Source organism: Colobus angolensis, unplaced genomic scaffold (genome assembly GCF_000951035.1).
Source record: "Colobus angolensis palliatus isolate OR3802 unplaced genomic scaffold, Cang.pa_1.0 Scaffold613, whole genome shotgun sequence".
In the NCBI taxonomy this organism is placed as follows: domain Eukaryota; kingdom Metazoa; phylum Chordata; class Mammalia; order Primates; family Cercopithecidae; genus Colobus; species Colobus angolensis.
The window spans coordinates 504,133-524,129 of record NW_012119744.1 but is presented as its reverse complement, the minus strand read 5'-3'; the positions used below and the strand labels follow the sequence as shown (position 1 = coordinate 524,129).

Sequence of the window (19,997 nt, the reverse complement as noted above, 5' to 3'; positions counted from 1 at the left end):
CCTCTGGAAATCTTCCGCTGACACACTCTTCCCTAAGGTACTCCCAGAGCAGTCAGGGCTTCCCATCTTAGAGTGACCATCCTGTGTACTGTAATTTCTCAAATTATTATCTTTATGACAATTTTAGGAGTCAAGAGACATTGATTATTCTTACTTAGCCTTTTCTATGTGTAGTATTTAACAAGGTGACTGGGATATGATGGGTACCCAGTAAATATTTGTTGAATGAATGAATTCTGTAAGTGGCACTGAGAAGTACCTACAAAGATCCCACTACTGGAAAATTCATAAAGATGAGGTGAGAGAAAATAAATTGTTATTTTAATGTCTAAGCTATATTGCTTTTGTTATAAGCATAAATGGACCTATTTTCTGAGATAGACTCTTAAAAGAATGCCAAGTCACCTTTGATAAAATATTTAAAGCAGCGGTGTTATTTGACATTACTACTAAAAAGCTGAAAACCCTGGACGAGTTTGCAACTGTAAATCTATGATTCCCCTGCCATCTTCCTTTTAAAAAAATAATTAATAATTAATAATAATAATAATTTGCGTAGGAGTTTCTGTCTCCAAGAAGCACAATGACTCCAAGGCTTCGTAAATTTACTGTGGAACAAAACGAAAAGTTGTTGACATATTTAGGTTTAAAAAATTACTGATTTTTGCTTTCCATTTTGTTTGTCTGTTTGTAGGTAGACCAAACTGTTGGTCACTAAGAAGGTAAAATTCACTAATTGAAAGATGTGGTTGGTCAAAGGAAAACAACTATTTAATCAGCTTCTTCCTTAACCAGAGTGAGGATGTGTGTAGGGCACATTGGGGGATTCTAAAAAAAGGTCCTATAGGCTCTTACTAAGTCAGATATAGCCCTCCAAGGCCAAACTTAGTCATTACATGAGACCCCGGAAACCTCTTCTGACTAATTTTTAAGGTAACTGTAGTAGCTAACCTCCCTGTCTTTCTGCTTCTAACTGGACACGGGCTATCTACTGCTAGAGGATCCACCCCCGCCTTCACCCCCGCCCCACACACAATGTCTACAGTATTTTTGCAAAATCATCTTCATTCTCTGTGATCTTAAAAAATAGGGTAATTCAAAAACATGTCTAGCCAAAAGAGAAAAAAAAAATCAGCTAAAAACATGTATAGATGTTACAAGGTGATAGACAAGTGCTTTAGAGAAAGATAAAGCAGAGAAAGATGAGAGTGTTTGAGGGGCAGTCAGTGGGGTCTAAGAATGTGAGGTTTGAGAAAAGAAAAGATTGAAGGCTAGAAAGACATGAGTCATGCAGACATGTTTGAGGGGGAGGAGGCGGGGGATAGTCTAGGCAGAAAAAACCTGCGCACAAGCTCTGAGGTTGCAGTCAGCCTGTAATACTGAAGAAGGGTGGAGAAGGCTGCGCAGCTGGTGGGAAGCTGTGAAAGTGGAGCAGGGGAGAGGAGAGGTAAGCTGTAACTGACGCTAGTTTAATCATTAAACATTGTACTTACATGAAAAGAGGACGTTTTATTTTTCCCCAACTAGTTGCCTTAAAAAACAAAATCAAGCATTGACTTATTTCACATATTTACTGTTACTCCCCACCTTAATTTTGAACCCATCAAATTTCGCAGTCGGCCCAGTAAACGTTTCACCCTACTGGCTCACCAGTGCCATCTAGTGGCTAAGATTTGCAATGACTTCATTTTCTGACCACACAGTTGACCATGGGGGAGGGGCAGGGAGCAACGAAGTACCTTCTGCCAGAATAATACTAAATGTGAAAAATTTTCTGATACCCCCACAGGAAAATGAAAAAGTTCATGATACAAATTGAATCTTCGTTTTCTTATGTCACGACTGAATCAGGAAATCTAGTATTCAGCTATAGAAACAGGTTTTATGAAATGTATTTCAAAGTTCACCAGTGGAACTAAAGGCAATTTGAATTTCAAAGCATTGAAAACCAAAAAGACAGTACAAGTGAAATGAAAGGGAAAGATTATAAATGAAGAGATAATGAAGGAGATAATGAACAGAAGTGGGATGTATAGATGGAACAAAAAGAATAATCAAATGTGGCAGTCAGATTAGATTAACTACTGCCATGTCGTTACTAAAAACGGGCTAGTCATTGTATCTAGAATTCAATTATGTAATAACCTATTCATGATGTATTTTTTGAACTTTAACATTTGTTCTAATTTTCCTTCTTTTAGTATTCTATAATAGTTTTTGGTTGGCATTTATAGAAACATGAATATCATTTATTACAGTACTGTCCAACATAGTAGTTATTTCAATTTAAATGTACATTAATTAAAATTAAATAAAATCCAAAATTCACTTCTCAATTGCGTGAGCCACATTTTCCTAGCACCTACCATACTGGACAGTGAGAATAGAAAACATTTCTATCATTGCAAAAAGTTTTATTGGATAGCGTTGGTATGTTATTCCCCCAGTAAAAGTGATGTATTTAATGAAAGTGTTTTGAACACCTACTATACACTATATACCACTGGAGTTCATTACAACAGATTAAAAAGATAAGGTAAAACATGGCTAGTCTCCTAAAAAGCAACACTGGGGAATCGGGGGGATTCACAGATGTATCCAAGTATTTTCAATCTGTTCTGAGAAGAGCTATAATATTCATATATTCAATGACTGAGATATTAGGAAAGGGTTATTGGAGAATACATCATTTAAGCAGAATTTTAAGGATAAATAGGAATTTCACCCCTCAAAATAAGAAGAGTATCTATGGGTTTCACCTCTGTGGATTGAACCAAACACAGATCAAAACTATTCAGAAAAATTAACTGTGTGGCTGCTGCATAGGAGAGTAAATATGAGCCATGATGGGAATGGTAGGCTAGGCCCCTTACGAGCAGGGCCTTTGCATCACACTGAGCACAGCTATCTCAGTTCTTGCCGTGTTATCCTGTCAGCACTGGAGAAGCATGGGAGGTTTTTAAGCAGAAAATTATGGGATTAAACTTCATCTTAGAGATTACTCTTTTGATGTGGCATGAAAATTGGATTAAGGGGGCAGATAGAGGAGAATAGCACCAGCTCCTCAGCTCAGAAAGCAAGCATCATCCTTGACCCCTTTGTTTTCCTAAATTCCCACATAGTTTTGTCTGCCTCCTCAATTTACCTTGTGTCCACCAATTTTTCTCATCTTTAGTGTACTCGTCCTACCCAAAGCCATCAGTGTTTCAGGGTTGAAGCGCTGCATTGGTCTCCTCCACGGCGTTGGCCATCTGTTCTACCCACAGAAGGCACCCTGATCTTAAAATTTTAAATTGAATCGTGTCACTTGTTTAGAACCCTACAATGGCTGCCCATGCGGCCTTATAGGCTCTAATCATGGCCTCTCTCACCAGACCATTACACTTGGCCTTACTCTTCTCTTTCCAGCCCTGCTGAACTGGATGCCCCAAGATCTTCCTTGCTTCAAGGCCTTTGAAGGCTTTTTCTTCCTGGAGCATTTATTGTACCTCACACTGCCAGTTTTAATTATATGTCACTTCCTCCAGGAAGCCTTCCTTAATTCTTCAGTTTTTAGATTAAAACAGCACCCTGTACTTACTGTTTGAAGTGCTCATCACAATTGCACTCAAGTAATTGTTTGTTTCACCTCTGCCTCCTCCCTTTGACTAAAAGAATGACTAGATAGACTGCTTTTCTTTTATTCTTTCTTTCTTTCTTTTTTTTTTAAACAGAGTCTCACTCTATCATCCAGGCAGGAGTGCAGTGACACGATCTTGGCTCACTGCAAACCCTGCTTGCCGGGTTCAAGCGATTCTTCTGCCTCAGCCTCCAGAGTTGCTGGGACTACAGGTGTATGCCACCACACCCAGCTAATTGTTGTAGTTTTAGTGGAGACGGGGTTTCACCAGGCTGGTCTCGAACTCCTGACCTCGTGATCTGCCCACCTCAGCCTCCAAAACTGCTGGGATTATAGGCATGAGCCACTGTGCCCAGCCCAGACTGCTTTTCGTATGCACCATTGGTTCTTTCTAAAGCAGGACCTAGCATATGTTACATTAACAGCACATATTAGGTAAAAATGTAGCCTAGCACAGGTTAGTGCTAGCACAGGTGCTAGCACATGGGCCCAGCATACGTCAGGTAAGTGCATGAAATAACCAATGAGGTTGTTCCCCTAATTTAACCAGGACAGAATGAATGCCAAGGCGAGTGGTGGAGGTAAAATCAGGGAAGGTTAAAAGTAAGATAAGGATGACTAGAAGATGGATCTGATGGTTTTAGTTATGGGGACAAGATTGTAGTACCATTAGCAGTGTTAGGAAATGCAAGGAGAGGAAACAAACAGCATTGTGGAGAATAATGTTGGGAATTGAAGTGTGAGCAGCTTTACTTGAGATTTCTTTGGAATAGCCAAGTAAAAAATGCCTCTCAAAAACTGACTATGCCAGCCAAAACCCAAGAAAGATATCTGAACCAAAGAAATACAAATAGTTGGCTGTCAGTATTCATGGGTTTCATCTCTGTGGATTGAACCAATCACAAATCAAAAATATTCAGAAAGAAAATGATGTCTATATTGAACATGTACAAATTTTTTCTTGTTATTTCCTAAGCAATACATGATAGCAACTATTTATATAGCATTTACATTGGATTAAGTATTATAAATAGTATAGAGATGTCTTACGGTACAGTCATACCTTGGTTCCAGGACCCTGTGTCTACTAAAATCCTGTCTACTCAAGTCTTGCAGATCACCCTGCAGAACCTGTGTGTTGGAAAAGTCTGCCCTTCTTAGATGCAGGTCTCACATCCTGCCAATATCGTATTTTTACTAAGTGTTTAGTTGAAAAAAGAAAATCCACATGTAGGTGGACCCATGCAGCTCAAACCTGTGTTGTTCAAGGATTAACTGTATACAGGAGGAACAGCATAGGTTACATGCAAATACTATACCATTTTATATCAGGGAGTTGAGCATCAGTGAATGTTGGTATCTGCAGGAGATCCTGGAACAAATCCCCCATAGATGACAGGGATGACTGTATATGTTCCTAATACATAGTGGAAGTAGAGGGCATGTGCCCAGGCATGACTGCCATATAACAAGCAAAGTGTGGGATCAGAAACCAATTGATTACGTACTTATTGAGGCTCCAACATTTATTAGCTTTTCTTCTTTTCCACTGATTCCCCTTCATTGGCATTAATCTGGGCACCATGAGTTTCGTAGCAGTACCTTCCCTCACCACTGTCTGGTCTCTGGACCTTGCCTTTGCTTCCTGACATTGCTGCTGCTCTCCTTAGGAGACACTTCCAAGGACCTCCGTGGCCCGCTGGTGGGAGGTGGGATGGGGCAGCAGGGCCAGTAGCATGTGCTCTCCAAAGGGTGGGGCACAGATGCAACAGGCAGTGAAGTAGCTCTGGCTTGCTAACCTTTGGGACCAGTGTGGGAATGGGTGGTTACTGGTGCTTCGCTACTGGTGGCTGCTGTATCTCTTAATTTATTTTCCTGTTGTTTCTATTCCCAAGATACTGAGGCAGTTAGTCCTAACTAGAGGCTGCCCTTACCCTCACTTGAGTTGTAGGTTTTTTGTGATTAGTTTTATTATTTTCTATTTTTGATTTATGATGAGTCCTTTCCTATTCATCACCACCATTCTCAAGCTAAACTGTGACAAATCCAGTTCTTGTGTCCTAGGAAAGGGCCTTGCCAACCTCAGCACAGCTCTCTTACCCTATCTAACAGCCCAGGTGCTTTGATGGAGCCAGGAGGGCATGGCTAGGCTCCCCAGTGGGGAAGGTTTGGAGCACCTGGCAAAATGACTCCTCCCCATCCAACCTCCCCCTCCTGCACTCAGTTTCTCCTCTGGATTCAATATGTAATAAAGTTTGGAATTTGAGGAAGAAAAATAGTTCGTTTGCTTCTCTGTGCTTCTGTTTCCCTATGTGATAAAGGATAAGAGTCACCTCTAACTCATAGGTGCTAACTGGTATGTAGTTGGGAGAGGGCAAATGTGTCCATGCATGTAAAGCTCTCCAAAAGGGCTCAATGAATACTAATTTGATTATATTACTATTATTAATATGTTTTAAATTATCTAAGAAAAACATTTAACATAAGGAAAAAGTAAGTTATGAATGACTCTGAGAAGTACACAGAGAAGGAGACAAAGAAAGAATGCTCTGAGGGATTGGTGGAGGAGTGTTGGAGAAAGGCTTAAGATGTTGAAGAAAGTATTTCCACGAAGGTGAGAAAAGTCAAAACATAGTGGTACAGACAAGGCCCAGACTGTGTGAGACTAAGATGAGGTTTGTTGGCAGATCATTGGTAAGGTTAGGAGGAAACAGCTAATGAAAATGTGGCTGCTGAAGGTTGAATTGACTGCTAAACCCTCCACCAAGCAAAGAAGACACAAATTGAAAACATGGCCTATGTGTTTTAATGGGAACCTAGAATAAATAAATGAGTATATATTTATATATACTCAGAGGGAGAGGACTATCTTAGATAATTCAAGGTCGTGAAGAGGATATGCGGGAAACAAAAAAGGAAGATGACTGAGGAGTGTGGATTCTAGGATCCAGTCCTTCTGACACCTCCACCAGCTCTGTCACCTTAGACAAGCTGCCTCTTTTTGGGACTTGGTGCCTTCATCTGTAAAAAGGAAGGAGATGGAATAGGTGATCTTCAGTGACACTCTCAGCTTTGTAATCCCCATGGGTTCAAACCATTCATCTTATCTTGGGTAATTTTTTTTAAAAATATTATTTCAAGATTTAATTTGTCAACTTGCATCCTTCCTCTACTCGTAACTATAAGGTAATTTAATGAGTTTGTAAATTCTGGAGTGGAATTGGTATCGATAGAACGATGATTATCATGGATTAAATATTATATTATTCGGCAAAGAAGACGTTTCTCCCAGGAAATCACACTCCTGTATTTATTTATGTACTTAGTATTTTAAGATCCTCACTGATTTATCAAGGTATTTATAAAGCATATATTCATTTATTTATTTATCCAATTTTGAGCAACTTCATGCGGCAAACACACCATTAGGTACAAGTGATCCAGAGGAGAGTAGACCTAAACAAGATGCCTAGCAAATAGTGAAGACTGACTTAGGAACATGTAAGTGGCAATGTTGTATGAAAAGCACAACATTGTGTGCGTCTAGAGAAGGAACTAATATTCTTTCATATGGGAACAAGATGTCACTTTTAACACAATATAGATAGACCTCGTTCTTTCACTACTATTTTGCATTTCATTATATTTCAGTTATACATTTGTTATTTTTTATGTTATTTTTGATTTTCTTGCCCAATAATTAAATTGAGATTTTGAATATAATAGGACAAAAAGATCAAATTGGTATATTTTTACTGCTATCATTGCTTTTAGTTGAAGAAGTTAAAAGCTATATATTTTTACTCTTTATGCTTATTTAGTTTTGACATTTAATAGTTAATAATTTTAATGTGCCTTTTGATGTGTTGGAAGTCACTTTTTTGTGTAACATCCTAAAATATTATAAATATTTTTATTGATATGCCTGAATATGTTCAACTTGTAGGCAAATCCAAATGACCTCTATAAATAGTCTACACAGTAAGCAGTTTAAAAAGAAATTACAATTCTGTAAATATTTTGTAGATACAAAAAGGAAATCTGATGGGTTTTTGTCTATGTTTATGCCACTAACATTTCAGTAAACAACATACATTAAAGAAAATGAAAGAGGCCGTGCATAGTGGCTCACTTCTATAATCCGAGTGCTTTGGAAGAAGCTCAAGATGAGCCTGGCAGCATAAGGAGACCCTGTCTCTACATAGAATTAAAAGAAAAAATCAGCCAGATGTGACAACACATGCCTGTAGTCCTAGTTATTCAAGAGGCTCAGGAGGGAGGATGGCTTGAGCCCAGTAGTTTGAGGCTGCACAGTGAGCTAGGATCATGCCAGTGCACTCCAGCCTGGGCAACAGAGTGAGACCCCATCTCTTAAAAAAGAAAAAAAAAAAAAAAGGAAAACTAAGGAGCTCTGCAGTTAGAGAGGTGCCTTTGAAAATTGTTTATTGCCAAAATTTTTTAAACACTACTGACATTCAAGTCCCTTTGTTTAAAATTGCAGCACCTTATGAAATATGCCCTGAGGATTATCTGATGTCGATGGTATGGAAAAGGACTCCAGCAGGCGACTTGGCATTCAATCAATGTCCCCTGAATGCCACAGGTACAGTAGGATGATCCACCCCGACCCTAATGATAATCCCCATCCAAGAACAGCGTGCGGTGTTGGTTTATGAAGTCATGTTTTTGTCTTATATCCATAAATAAGTCTGTCCGATAAGCAAATAATGAAACAATTTTGGTGAAGTGCTTCATAAATGAAACCAATGAAAAGATGTAGAAAATATTGCTAGTGTAATTGTTTCTCAGTGTGACTAATATGCATTGTAAGAAATAATCAAAATATCAATTTCATGTGCATGTTTTTTAAAGAAAAAAAGTACAAACTTAATTTTTAGCCTGATTCCCAACTATGTGTGATGCCTTCAAGCATCCCTATTATAAAGCTTCTCTCTGTTCTTTGTGACACGCAGGCACCACTAGCAGACGCTGCTCTCTCAGTCTTCATGGAGTGGCCTTCTGGGAACAGCCGAGCTTTGCAAGATGCATATCAAATGAGTACAGACACTTGCAGCATTCAGTAGGTGCAAAGCCAGCTTTAGTACTTGCTCTGTTTATTTTTTGCTAATGATCATGGTGTGAGAATTTAACCTTCTGCTGTACAATCAAATCAGTAACATCTCTAAGAAAGAAATGCCTGAAGGAGAAAGCCATGTGATAGAAAGCTAATTTTTATAAGTCGGTGCTAAATTGCTTTGTTCCTAGGATGTAGGTTTTTATGGATCCTGCTATTTAAGTGAAAGAATCCCTTGTCTAATGGGGGAAAGGCCTGAGCAAAATCTGTTATTCAGTTTTACCTATAAAAATTAAACATATGCATTGTGATTGGCTTAAGTCTGCGTTAAATACTTATTTTAAAATATCATACATTTTAAAATTAAATTATTTAAATTTTCAGTAGTTGGACAATGGTAAAGCTGTGTCACTTAGCTATCAAATTGTTCACTGCAATTTGAGATTAAGACATTAAAATAAATGACAGTGTTATTGCACCAGAGAAACTTAATTACTCCCAAAAGATTACATGGGCCAAATTTTCCGAAAATAGCTCTTCTTTTCCCAGATATCATTGACTTATTCACAGAATATGATACTTTGAGCACAGTTACAATTTGCCTGGTATTTTACAAGTACAAGTCATTGTCATTACTGCAGACTGTTGTCATTTCATACTGACAGGCAAGAGGGTCTCCATACATGAATAAACACTGTGGGGTGTAGAACAAAATATGGACATGAGCCAACTGGGAAGTTGAATCTTGGCAGCAGTGATGTTTAAAAATGCCTTTATGTTTTGTTGTGCTTATGTTTTCTTTTACGGTTCTTACTGTCACTCAAAAATATACATAACTTTTTTAAGAATCCTAAAGAGTATTATTGTGGATGAAGAAATAGCTTATACAGTAACAACCCCTATCAACTAATAGAATTAGTATTTGTTTCATTATCAGAAAACCAAAGAAATGCATATTTTAAAATCTGAAAGTCAAATTCTGCACAGCATGTTTACTTATGAAACTTGGAGTTAAATTTATCATTATTTAACTCTCTAGAGCATTATTTCTGTCATTATATACACTTATGTATATCTATATACAGTTGACCCTTAAATAATGTGGCAGTTAGGGGCGCCAACCCCCAGGGCAGTCGAAAATCTGTATGTAACTTTTGACTCCCTTCAAATTTGCTAATAGCCTGTTCTTGACCAGTAAGGAAGGCTCACTGATAACAAAAACAGTTTATTAACACGTATTTCATATGTTACATATATTTTGTACCGCATTTTTACAATAAAGTAAGCTAGAGAAAAGAAAATGTTATTAAGAAAATCATAAAGAAGATAATTTATATTTGCTTGAATAGTGGAAGTAGATTATCATAAAAGTCTTCATCCTCGTTATCTTTAGGCTGAGAAGGAGAAAGAGGAGGGGTTGGTCTTGTAGGCTCAGGAGTGGCACAAGCAGTACAAAATCTGCACATAAGTGGACTGCACAGTTCAAACCTGTGTTGTTCAAGGGCCATTGCTACAGATATGTGTATAGCAGTAATTGATGATTACTTGGCTAATTTTTATATATATTTATAATATAGAAAAATACATAACTTTTTATACATTTATCATACACAGTTTTATATTTATATATCATATAATATGCATTATATTGATATAAATGTACAAATAGAAATATAAATAAAGTTGTATATTTATTATATGCAGATATATAAATATACACATGTGTTTTTATAGTCATTTTTGTTTATATTTAGAGACAAAATATATATGTGGGAGAATATAATATATAGCTTAGCTTCATAATATAAAATTTAAGAATATGAAATATAAAGCTTCTTTTATTAATAACTGTCAATAACTCAGACCATTATATTTCAAAATTAGGTATAAGTAAAAACATATAGATTAAATTTTAATGGATTTTTTTTTTTCTAATTTTAGTCACTAGACTTTGTTTACTTTGATTATATCCATATCCAGTTCTTGTTTAGTCATGGTGATGAATGGGAATAATTGCATGGATTAAGTAAATAATAGAGCAATCTTTACAAATTTGCTAAGAATGAATAGTATCACTTTTGTTGCAGAAAATTTTCACTTTGCAAATGTACTGTTTTGTACTGCAATATTTAAATGAGGTTTCATTCTTGAGTGCAGGGCATCTGATGATGGATGAGATAGATACACTCAGTGAAATAGAAGAAATGAACTCTCAAAGTGTGAATCCTGTTGAAATTATTCAGTCAATAATTGACAGCAGATATGAATATGCCCTTGTTGACTTGGTTGCAATTGTCAGGTGCATGATCTTGTATAGTGAAAAGCTGCCTCTGTTTATTCGGCTCCTACATAGTGCCAGGCACTTGGCTGGAAACTTTCATAAATGAATCCCAGTCCTCACAAGAATCTGCAAGATGGGTGTCCATGCTGCAGTTTACATTAAAAAAAACTGAATATCTGTAGGGGAGCAGTCCACTTCAGTGAGGTAAAGAGTAAAAAGTATGCCCTAGGCACAATTGTTCCAAAACCTAATCTCTTTTCTTTAGGCCATTTAATCTTTTCGACTTTTGATATGAAATCATCTGCCCTACACTCTATTGCTGGGAGCAGTATTTTCTGCTTACGTGTTCTTAGGAAAAGTCACATGATCACACTCAAGTCTTATCTTGCTATTTACAAAATGGAATTCACCAATTCCATCATCTTAGCACCTGTGGAAGTTTTGGAATGGAACAAATGAGATATATGAAATAATCATACCATTGTGAAAGAGTTGTATAACAATGGGCATTAATATTTCTGGGTACAGAAAATTGATTTTGAGTTTAAAGAATTGTTTCAATAAGAATACAATTTTAGAACTCAACATATTGTTAATTTGAGCTGTACCTATAGAAAAGTATAGATAAATTAGATATAGACAGATGGTTGGATAGTAAGTAGATAGATAGGTAGTTGATAGTTACATAGATAGATAGAGACAAGATAGATGTTGCATATATTTTGGCATATGAATTATGCTCAAATACATGTATGAAATATACACACACATTTATACATGCATACATACACAAATCTAGGGCTTGTGTATGTATGCATACAAAAGAAAAGAACATGATCTTTTTACATGCTCAGTAAAGTATAGGATGAATGAATTTATGCTTTAAATAATGCTTATGTCACACATCAGCCTCATCATCCATACTCTGCATACTCAATTGGAAACAGAAATGAGATCGTTTCTGCATAGTCTTACTCATTCTGAGGATTTGCTAAGTCATGCTTTGTCTAAGTAGCAAAACTAGATAGTATTTGTGATATAGAACATTTGAGACTTCCTCAAATTCTTAAGTTAGTTTGGAGACTATGCTTTTTTCTCTTTTAGTAGTTTATCATTTCAACATTTAATCCTTAAGAGATTTCATTTTCTTACCCCTCTATATTCAAAAAGTTCATTCAATAATAATTAATTGTAATCTACTGTAGAAAAATATTTAAAATACGTAGATCTATGTTTTCCAACTATTTGAAACATAGATTATAATATATGTGTATACCTACTTTATAAATATATAGCAATCACCTAAATTTGAAATGAAATTTTATCATTAATAAACATTAGTTGTGTATGTTCTGTGAACTCTCAATTATAAACCAGTTGAGGTAAACAAAAGGGCCATTAATAAGTTTAAGATATAAAATCACTAATCTGTCATGTTGGATATTTGGTTTGAGTTATTTGAGGTCAAGAACCTTTTTTTCTTTTTTTGCAAATCTCCATTGCTATAGTTCCTAACACAATACTAAGCATATACTATTAATAAATATTTCATATTTTTTTGAGTGAAGTATGACTTTGCTACTTTTCTTACCAGTAGAAGGATACTGGTAGCTCGAGAGCTCTGAGAAGGTGATACACCAGACTTAATGTTTATGCATATTAACCACATGAAAGTAGTGAGTATTAGCCTTCATGTGCAATTTTTCTAGCCCCCAAATATCTAGAAATGTGTAGTGATTGGTGAAATCACTTTATGAAATTATTCAGCCATTGCATAATGATGTCAATATGTTAATACTTACGAAGTTTATTTGGAAGCCTTATAAGATACAAAGTTAAACACTATCATACCAATGTTTTTGTTTTTTAAAAGACAAGACACAAATACACATACCCAATTAAATAAATTTGAGAATATAAGAACAAAGTGCCAAATATAGTGAGATTCTTGGAAATTTTAAATTTTTAATATGTTAATGTTTCATTTCATACTGTGGAGTATGTTTTGAATTGTATACCAGACAAAGCAAACATAATTACAGAACTCTTGAAAAATAGGCACAGGAGTCAAATAAGTTAACAATATCATTTCTTATTACTTATAAAGCTATTTGGAGAACATGGCTAAATATTGTGGTCCAGTGGGCCAGTCTACACTTGAACAAATAGACTTATTTTGTCTTTGGTGTATGCAAACAATCACAGGCAACATTCTCTTTCTCTCTTTTTTCCTCTTCCTCCTCTTCCTCTCTTTTACATACATACAAACAGACACCTGGGGAGACAAGCTGTGTGTAACTGGCAGAATGTATGCCCCTGTAGGTAGACAAATCTAAAGCAAAGGGGGGTGGTCCAAGCATACTGATGCTTTCTCCTAAATGTATTGGACAGGTATATCACTCCTCCTTCCCTGGAGATGAGTGAGTGATGAAGATGGAGAAAGGCTAAAGATACTACTCTAATGGAAGCTCTTCCATAGGGAAATATGAAGAGTTAGGTGTGAATGTCCCGTGTTAGGTTATTGTTCCTTAAAACTCTGTTTCTATGATTCAAATCTTCATTAAACAAACAAATACAAATGTTGGAGTGATTATTTAGTCATCTTTACCTAACATATTTTACAGATATTAAAGAGCTTGAATCCTGTTTAAGGACTTTGTTCCTCCTATTTTCCTCTACTCTTATGGGTAGTTTATTAGAACAGATAGCTGGAGCTACAGAGAGACATGGAGACCAAGAGAGATAAATGAACTGAGACAAAGAGAGAGAAAGAGACAGAAAGGAGAATGTTTGCTTTCCTTTTTTCTCCCTAGTTTCTCTCAAGTTAATGCAACAAAACTCCTCACATATCACACTTTTTTGGTCACCATCTCATTGCACAAATGCTCAGCACATTGCCTAAAAGAAGATAACACATTTTATTACTGCAGCTTGTTTGGGGGAAGAAAACAAAACAATACCATCATAGGTCTTGTTTACAACAAATATGTATTGAGCTAAAAAATATGCTAGTCTTATTGTTTCTTTAATGAGCAATTAAGAAACCAATAAATGAATGCCGAGGTTCAGCTGGTCATAGGAACTAGCAGATGGTTTTAATTTTCAAATATTCACCAATTAGGTGAGGGTGAGTAAGCCTGCGAGACAGGAGTTACCTGTTCTGCAAGTTCTATGTAATAAAATAAGGCTGGAACATGGCAAGTAATGGAAAGCCGGGAGCACCTAAATCAGTAGTTCTTAATCCTGACAACATTATAATCACGTGGAAGTTCTTAACCCTGAATCAATAAGGAAGTCACTCCAGATAAATTGAACAGGATTGTTACCAGACCGTAGTACACATTCGGTAACTGTGAGTTATTATTATTACTAATTATTACATTGATTTTGCATCCATATACATGTATTTCTAACTACATAGTCCTCTCATGAAATCATGTGGACAACTTTGTTCTTAGTACTCAAGACATAGCATTTGACTGCCTTTTCATTCTTGTCGCCACACTCCAAAATGTTGTGAGTACTCATTTAGGAATTCAAATAATCATTGCAGAACCCAACAATACCAAGGAAAATTAAAGGACATTGCTTTCTCTAACATGGGCAGAAGCCTCTTTATTTTATTCAGAACCACCTGTTAGAGTTTTGAGATCTGAGTTCAGCTCCACAGTTATGGAGTTTTTAACATGTGGTCCTGAATAAAATTATGTGTTCACTGTGTTTTCAGCAAATAATAATAGCTGACATTTATTGACGCTGATGGGAAACAAACAAACTTGGAAGGGAGGTGTTATTTAAATCTTTCTTTTCTAAGCGATTCATATGTCAGAGTTGACAACATATTTCACAGATTCCTAATGAGTTTTCCATTATGCCTGTAAGAAAGCTTTCAATTGTAGTAACTTTATGTATTGTATTATAAGTCTAGAACAGGGCTGGTGAACTGTTTCTATAAGAAGAAGATAGTCAATATTTTAGACTTTACATGCCATATGGCTTCTGTTGCAACTATTCAACTCTGCTTTGTAGTACAAGAGCACAGCTACAGACAATAAATAAACAAATGGGCATGGCTGTGTTTCAGCAAAACTTTATACAAAAACAGGCAATGGGTTGGATTTGGCCTGCAAGCTATAGTTTACAGACTCCTAGTCTAGAATATGCTTTGTTTCTGTTTTTAACATCGGAACACTTTTGGGGCTCTCCAAAGAATGGACAATGTCTATTTTGTAATTTATTTATTTATTTATTTATTTTAGACAGAGTCTCGCTGTGTTGCCCAGGCTGGAGCGCAATGGTGTGATCTCGGCTCACTGCAACCTCTGCCTCCTGGGTTCAAGCGATTCTCCTGCCTCAGCCTCCTGAATAGCTGGGATTACAGGCACCCGCCACCACGTCCAGCTAATTTTTGTATTTTAAGTAGAAATGGGGTTTCATCATGTTAGCCAGGCTGGTCTGGAACTCCTGACCTTGTGATCAGCCCGCCTCAGCCTCCCAAAGTACATTTATAACTGTAACATCTGCATAATCTGTGAGTCTACTTTGCTTTGCTTTTTGTCTGTCATATCTCCTGGCCACTTTTCATATCCAGTAATATTTTATTGAATGTCAGACACTGCATAAAATAAACATATGGTCTTCAAATCATACTGGCTAATGTATCCCAGAAAATATCCTTCCTGTCCTTAGCTATTCAAATACAGTGAGGAGTTGATACTTTAATTCAATCAGAAATTGATCTGGGTCAGGGCTATTTTGCACTTTTAATAAGACTCCATCTACTTAGGCTACCTTTCTCCATGGTGTTTCTAGGGCCTACATGTGCCCATCCCGTCAGCTCTGAGAGACCGAGGGAGATTCAACTCAGCCTTCAAAAGTTGCTACTTCCATGTTCTAGCTTTCTGCCCAAGCAACTTCAAATCTGTCAACTGTCTTGAGGGTGAGGCCAACTGGGTGCTTAACACTGGACTCTTCCCTCAGTTCCCAAAGCTCTTAAAGGAAAGGGAAAATTGCAGTTCTGCATTTAATGATTTTTCATCCTATCTCCTCAGCTTTTTACACAGGTCAAAAGCTCAGCGACTGTCTCATGAGAAAAAAAAAATCTGAGCAGGATTTTTAGGGCCCCTGAAATTTTCACTGTATTTTTCCATCTCTGGCCAACCAAATTACATTAATTTCTCTTTCTACCCCAGAGGTAATCTGCCTGACCCATGCTCAACCCTCAGTTCTTACCCAGAATTAACAAACTTTCACAGGAGAAAAAAAAATGAATGAAATATTTGGCTCACCTCAGAAAAGATCTCTACTTTCTAGCAATTTAGTTCATCTCATTCTCATTACTTACATAGCTCTCTGATGTCCTTGAAAGTGTCATTTTTGTAATTTATGTGAGCTTTTCTAGTTGATGACAGAAATCACTGGTCTTACATAAGTGAGACATTATCCCAAACCGGTAGATTTAAATTGTATTATAAAAAAGAAAAATAATCTTTAGTCACACATGATTGTGTTCCCTTTGAAATTTTAAGGAAGCCTATGAGATATATATATATATATATATCTCTCCTATACATATACATACATATGCAAACATATACATATACAAACTCTCCTTGGCTTTTGTTGATATAATCAGTAATAAGTCATAAGGTTAAGAATAGAAAAAATAGTATATCTATTAGAGATATTTCATGTATATATGTATATATGAAACATCTCTAATAGAATATTAGATATTTCTAATATACATATTAGAAATATGTATATGAATATATACATATATATTTCATATATACATATATACATATGAAATAGGTATATACATATGAAATAGGTATATACATATGAAATATGTATATACATATGAAATAGGTATATACATATATACATATTATATACATATATGTATATTTCATATATGTATATATATGAAGTATCTCTAATAGATATGCTATTTTTTAGTATATCTAGATATACTATTTTTTCTATTTTTAACCTTATAACTTATTACTGATTATATCAACAAAAGCCAAGGAGAGTGTTAAGCTTCTCCCAAAGTATGCTTTTAGTGTGACTTGGAGGATAAATGTTAGAGTCAGTTTTAGGCATTGAAACTTTTTGAAGTGTCTACAGCCATACAACACTGAGTGGGCCCGATCTTGTCTAAAACTTTTTGAAGTGAAACTTATTTATAGAATGGAATATAATTGTATAGTATATTATATATATATATAGTATATATAATTGTATGGTATAATGGTAATCAAATATAATTATATAGAGAAGTATATTCAGACTAATACCAATGGGAAAAAAAATTACAAAAGAAACTATACTGTGTTATTCAATCATTTATCCATTCATCTACCCATTAATTCATTATACAAATAATCATTGACCTTTAACTATGTGCCAAATAGAGCTCAAAGACCTGGGGAAGCAACTTGAATGTAATACACAATAAATTCAATATAAATATAAATAGACAGGAGATGAGATTAAAAATAACTTCAAATTTTTATATGTTAAAGGAAATTAGCAGGGTGCCAACATACAGAATAATGTTTAGAAACGACTTCAAATAAAAACCAAACAAATAAACAAACAATGAGGTCTCTCTATTTCTTCTTAGAAATAACATTTAATACTGTGACCTGAAAGATGAGATGAATGCATGAGATGAACATGTAAAGGGTGGAGAGAATGACTATGTCAGGAAATGACAGCACATTCCATGTAGTGAAAATGACACACGGAAATACCTTGAGGTCTTTAAGAAAGCAAACAGATCTACTGGCCAGAGGTAGTAAGCAGGAAGAGAGTATCATGAGATGAGACTGGAGAGCTGTGCCTTAAGGCCTTTGCTAGGAGTTTGGATTTAATAATAAGTGCAATGGCAATGCATTGAGAAGAGGGATGGTTTGATGAAATCTAATTAAAGAGGGTCATATGAGGTTTCTATGGAGGATAGACCATAGGGTGGCAGGACTGGAAGCTTTGAAACCTGCTGCAGTAATCCAGACAAGAAATGATGGTGTCCTTTATTAAGGTTAGTAATCACATTTGGCTGGTTATAATGTCATTTTTCTGAGGCAGGGAAGGCAGGACCACAAGAAATAATTTGGGACAGATCAGGTTGGGGGTTGTCAAAGGTTGTTTCTATTAAATCTGGAGAATGTAATTGGATATGGGAGTCGGAAACTCAGATTCTAATTTCTGGACAGGAAATAATTTTGGAAGTCATCAACACAAAGAACAGGAGATTAGGAAGTAAAAAAGGTTGTGTATTCATCCCTTTCTAAATTTTGATAATGAATGAGAGCAGAAGAATAGGGTAGTAGTTAGGAGGATATGTAAGGCCAAAAAAGGGTTTTGTATTATTTTGTTTTGTTTTAAATGAGAAATATTATAACATTTTTTATATGTTAAAAGAAATTATCCAGTAAAAATTTAGAAGAGAAACATGAAAAATTCAAGAAAACCCAACAAGGCAAAAAGAAATGTTAGCTATAGCAAATGTCAAAAAATTGATTTTGGTAGGAGAAAAGATACTTTCTCCATTATAACCAGAGGAAAGCAGATGGGAAAGATGAATACAGTGAAAAGAGCTTAGTGGGTTTTGTGTGGGAGAGATTATGGGGTTTTCATCTGATGGATTCTTTTTTCTCCATTTAGTATGAGGCAGGATCATTAGCTAAGAGTGAGGATTTAGGAGGAAATATGTGTCTTTTCAAGAGAGATGAAAAGATATAAAACAGTAATTTCCAGAAGGTTGAAAATAAGCCCATTAGAGAAATATAATAGGATTAGCAGGCTGCATTGCATACAACCTGAAGTCTGAAATACAGAATTTAGAGTATAGCTGTCAGTTTGGTTATGATTTTTCTGCAACAAAGTTGAGCTACTTGTATGCAGGTGCAGGGAAGGCATTTGTTAAAGCCTTGCTATTCAGAATGTTTTCTGAGGACCAGAGGTATCAGCAGCACCTGAGAGCTTGTTAGAAATGTAGCATCTCAGACTCTGCCCCAGACCTACTTTATCAGAATCAGCAACTTTGAAAAGTGCTCTTTGTAATTCACTGCACATTAAAGTTTGAGAAGCACTGTGGTAGGTTTTATCCAGCGTTGATATTTTGATGAATGAATCCATTGGCACTAGAGAGAGGCAAAGAAGTAAAATGACAATTAGTTGGCATCATACCATCACAAAACATATCATATTAGATGATACCTGATTTTCCTTTTCTGGGCATATGGGAGGATTGTACTTCCTCACCCCCTTGATGTTAGGTACCTGTGTGGCTAGTTCTGGTCAGTTGGTTGTGCATGGAGGTGACCATTGCCATGTCAGGCCTGTGAGTGTCATTCATTGCCATTGCAAGGTCTTTTATCCTCCATCATCTCAAGCCCTTGAAGGACTATAATAAACAGAGCCTCCCTGATGATGTGGGTTGCGTATGCAGTGTGATAAATATTTGTTTGTTGCTTTCAGGTACTGAGATTTTGAAATAGTTAGCACAGCATAATCTATGCTGTTCTGACTGATATACAATCCCTAGAACCAGAAGAGTCAAGTAATGGAAATAGAATTGAGAAACCCATAGAGAAACATCATGTTACTTAGTGCTCTGCTTCAGATTGGGGAAGGTTCCTAAAAGCTTGGGCGCCAGTCTGTGGCCACTATACTGTTTTAAGCTCATAGAGCATGCTCTAGTTCCATCTGCTGGCTCAAAATATTTATGAGAACATCTAGATTTGTTTGATGTTTAGACAACAAGTCTCACCTGCATATGTCCTTTGCTCAGGATTGCAGTTTTGTCAAATTCTAGCCAAAAACTCTGAAATTAAAGCTATCCATTGTTTATATTGGGTAGGCAAATTTACTATGCTCTCATTCTTATTTTGGAAACTTCAGGTTTTACAGGAAAATATGAACAGTAAATACCAGACTCAGTTTTCTCCATGGCTCTATTCATTCCCATAACAATAATTTACAGTTCTCAAATCCATGCCGTCCAATCTCTT

The 19,997-nt window shown here is 36.0% G+C and overlaps 1 protein-coding gene across 2 annotated transcripts in view; it reads left to right on the top strand.

The window, feature by feature from the left end:
- The window catches only part of ADGRB3 (adhesion G protein-coupled receptor B3), a 748,566-nt gene that overhangs the window by 316,936 nt on the left and 411,633 nt on the right, over positions 1-19,997 (top strand). For both annotated transcript variants that reach the window (XM_011963584.1, XM_011963583.1), the window contains 2 exons: positions 8,121-8,222; positions 8,593-8,699. In XM_011963584.1, the coding sequence (XP_011818974.1) occupies positions 8,121-8,222; positions 8,593-8,699 (209 nt within the window). The remainder of the gene's footprint in view (positions 1-8,120; positions 8,223-8,592; positions 8,700-19,997) is intronic.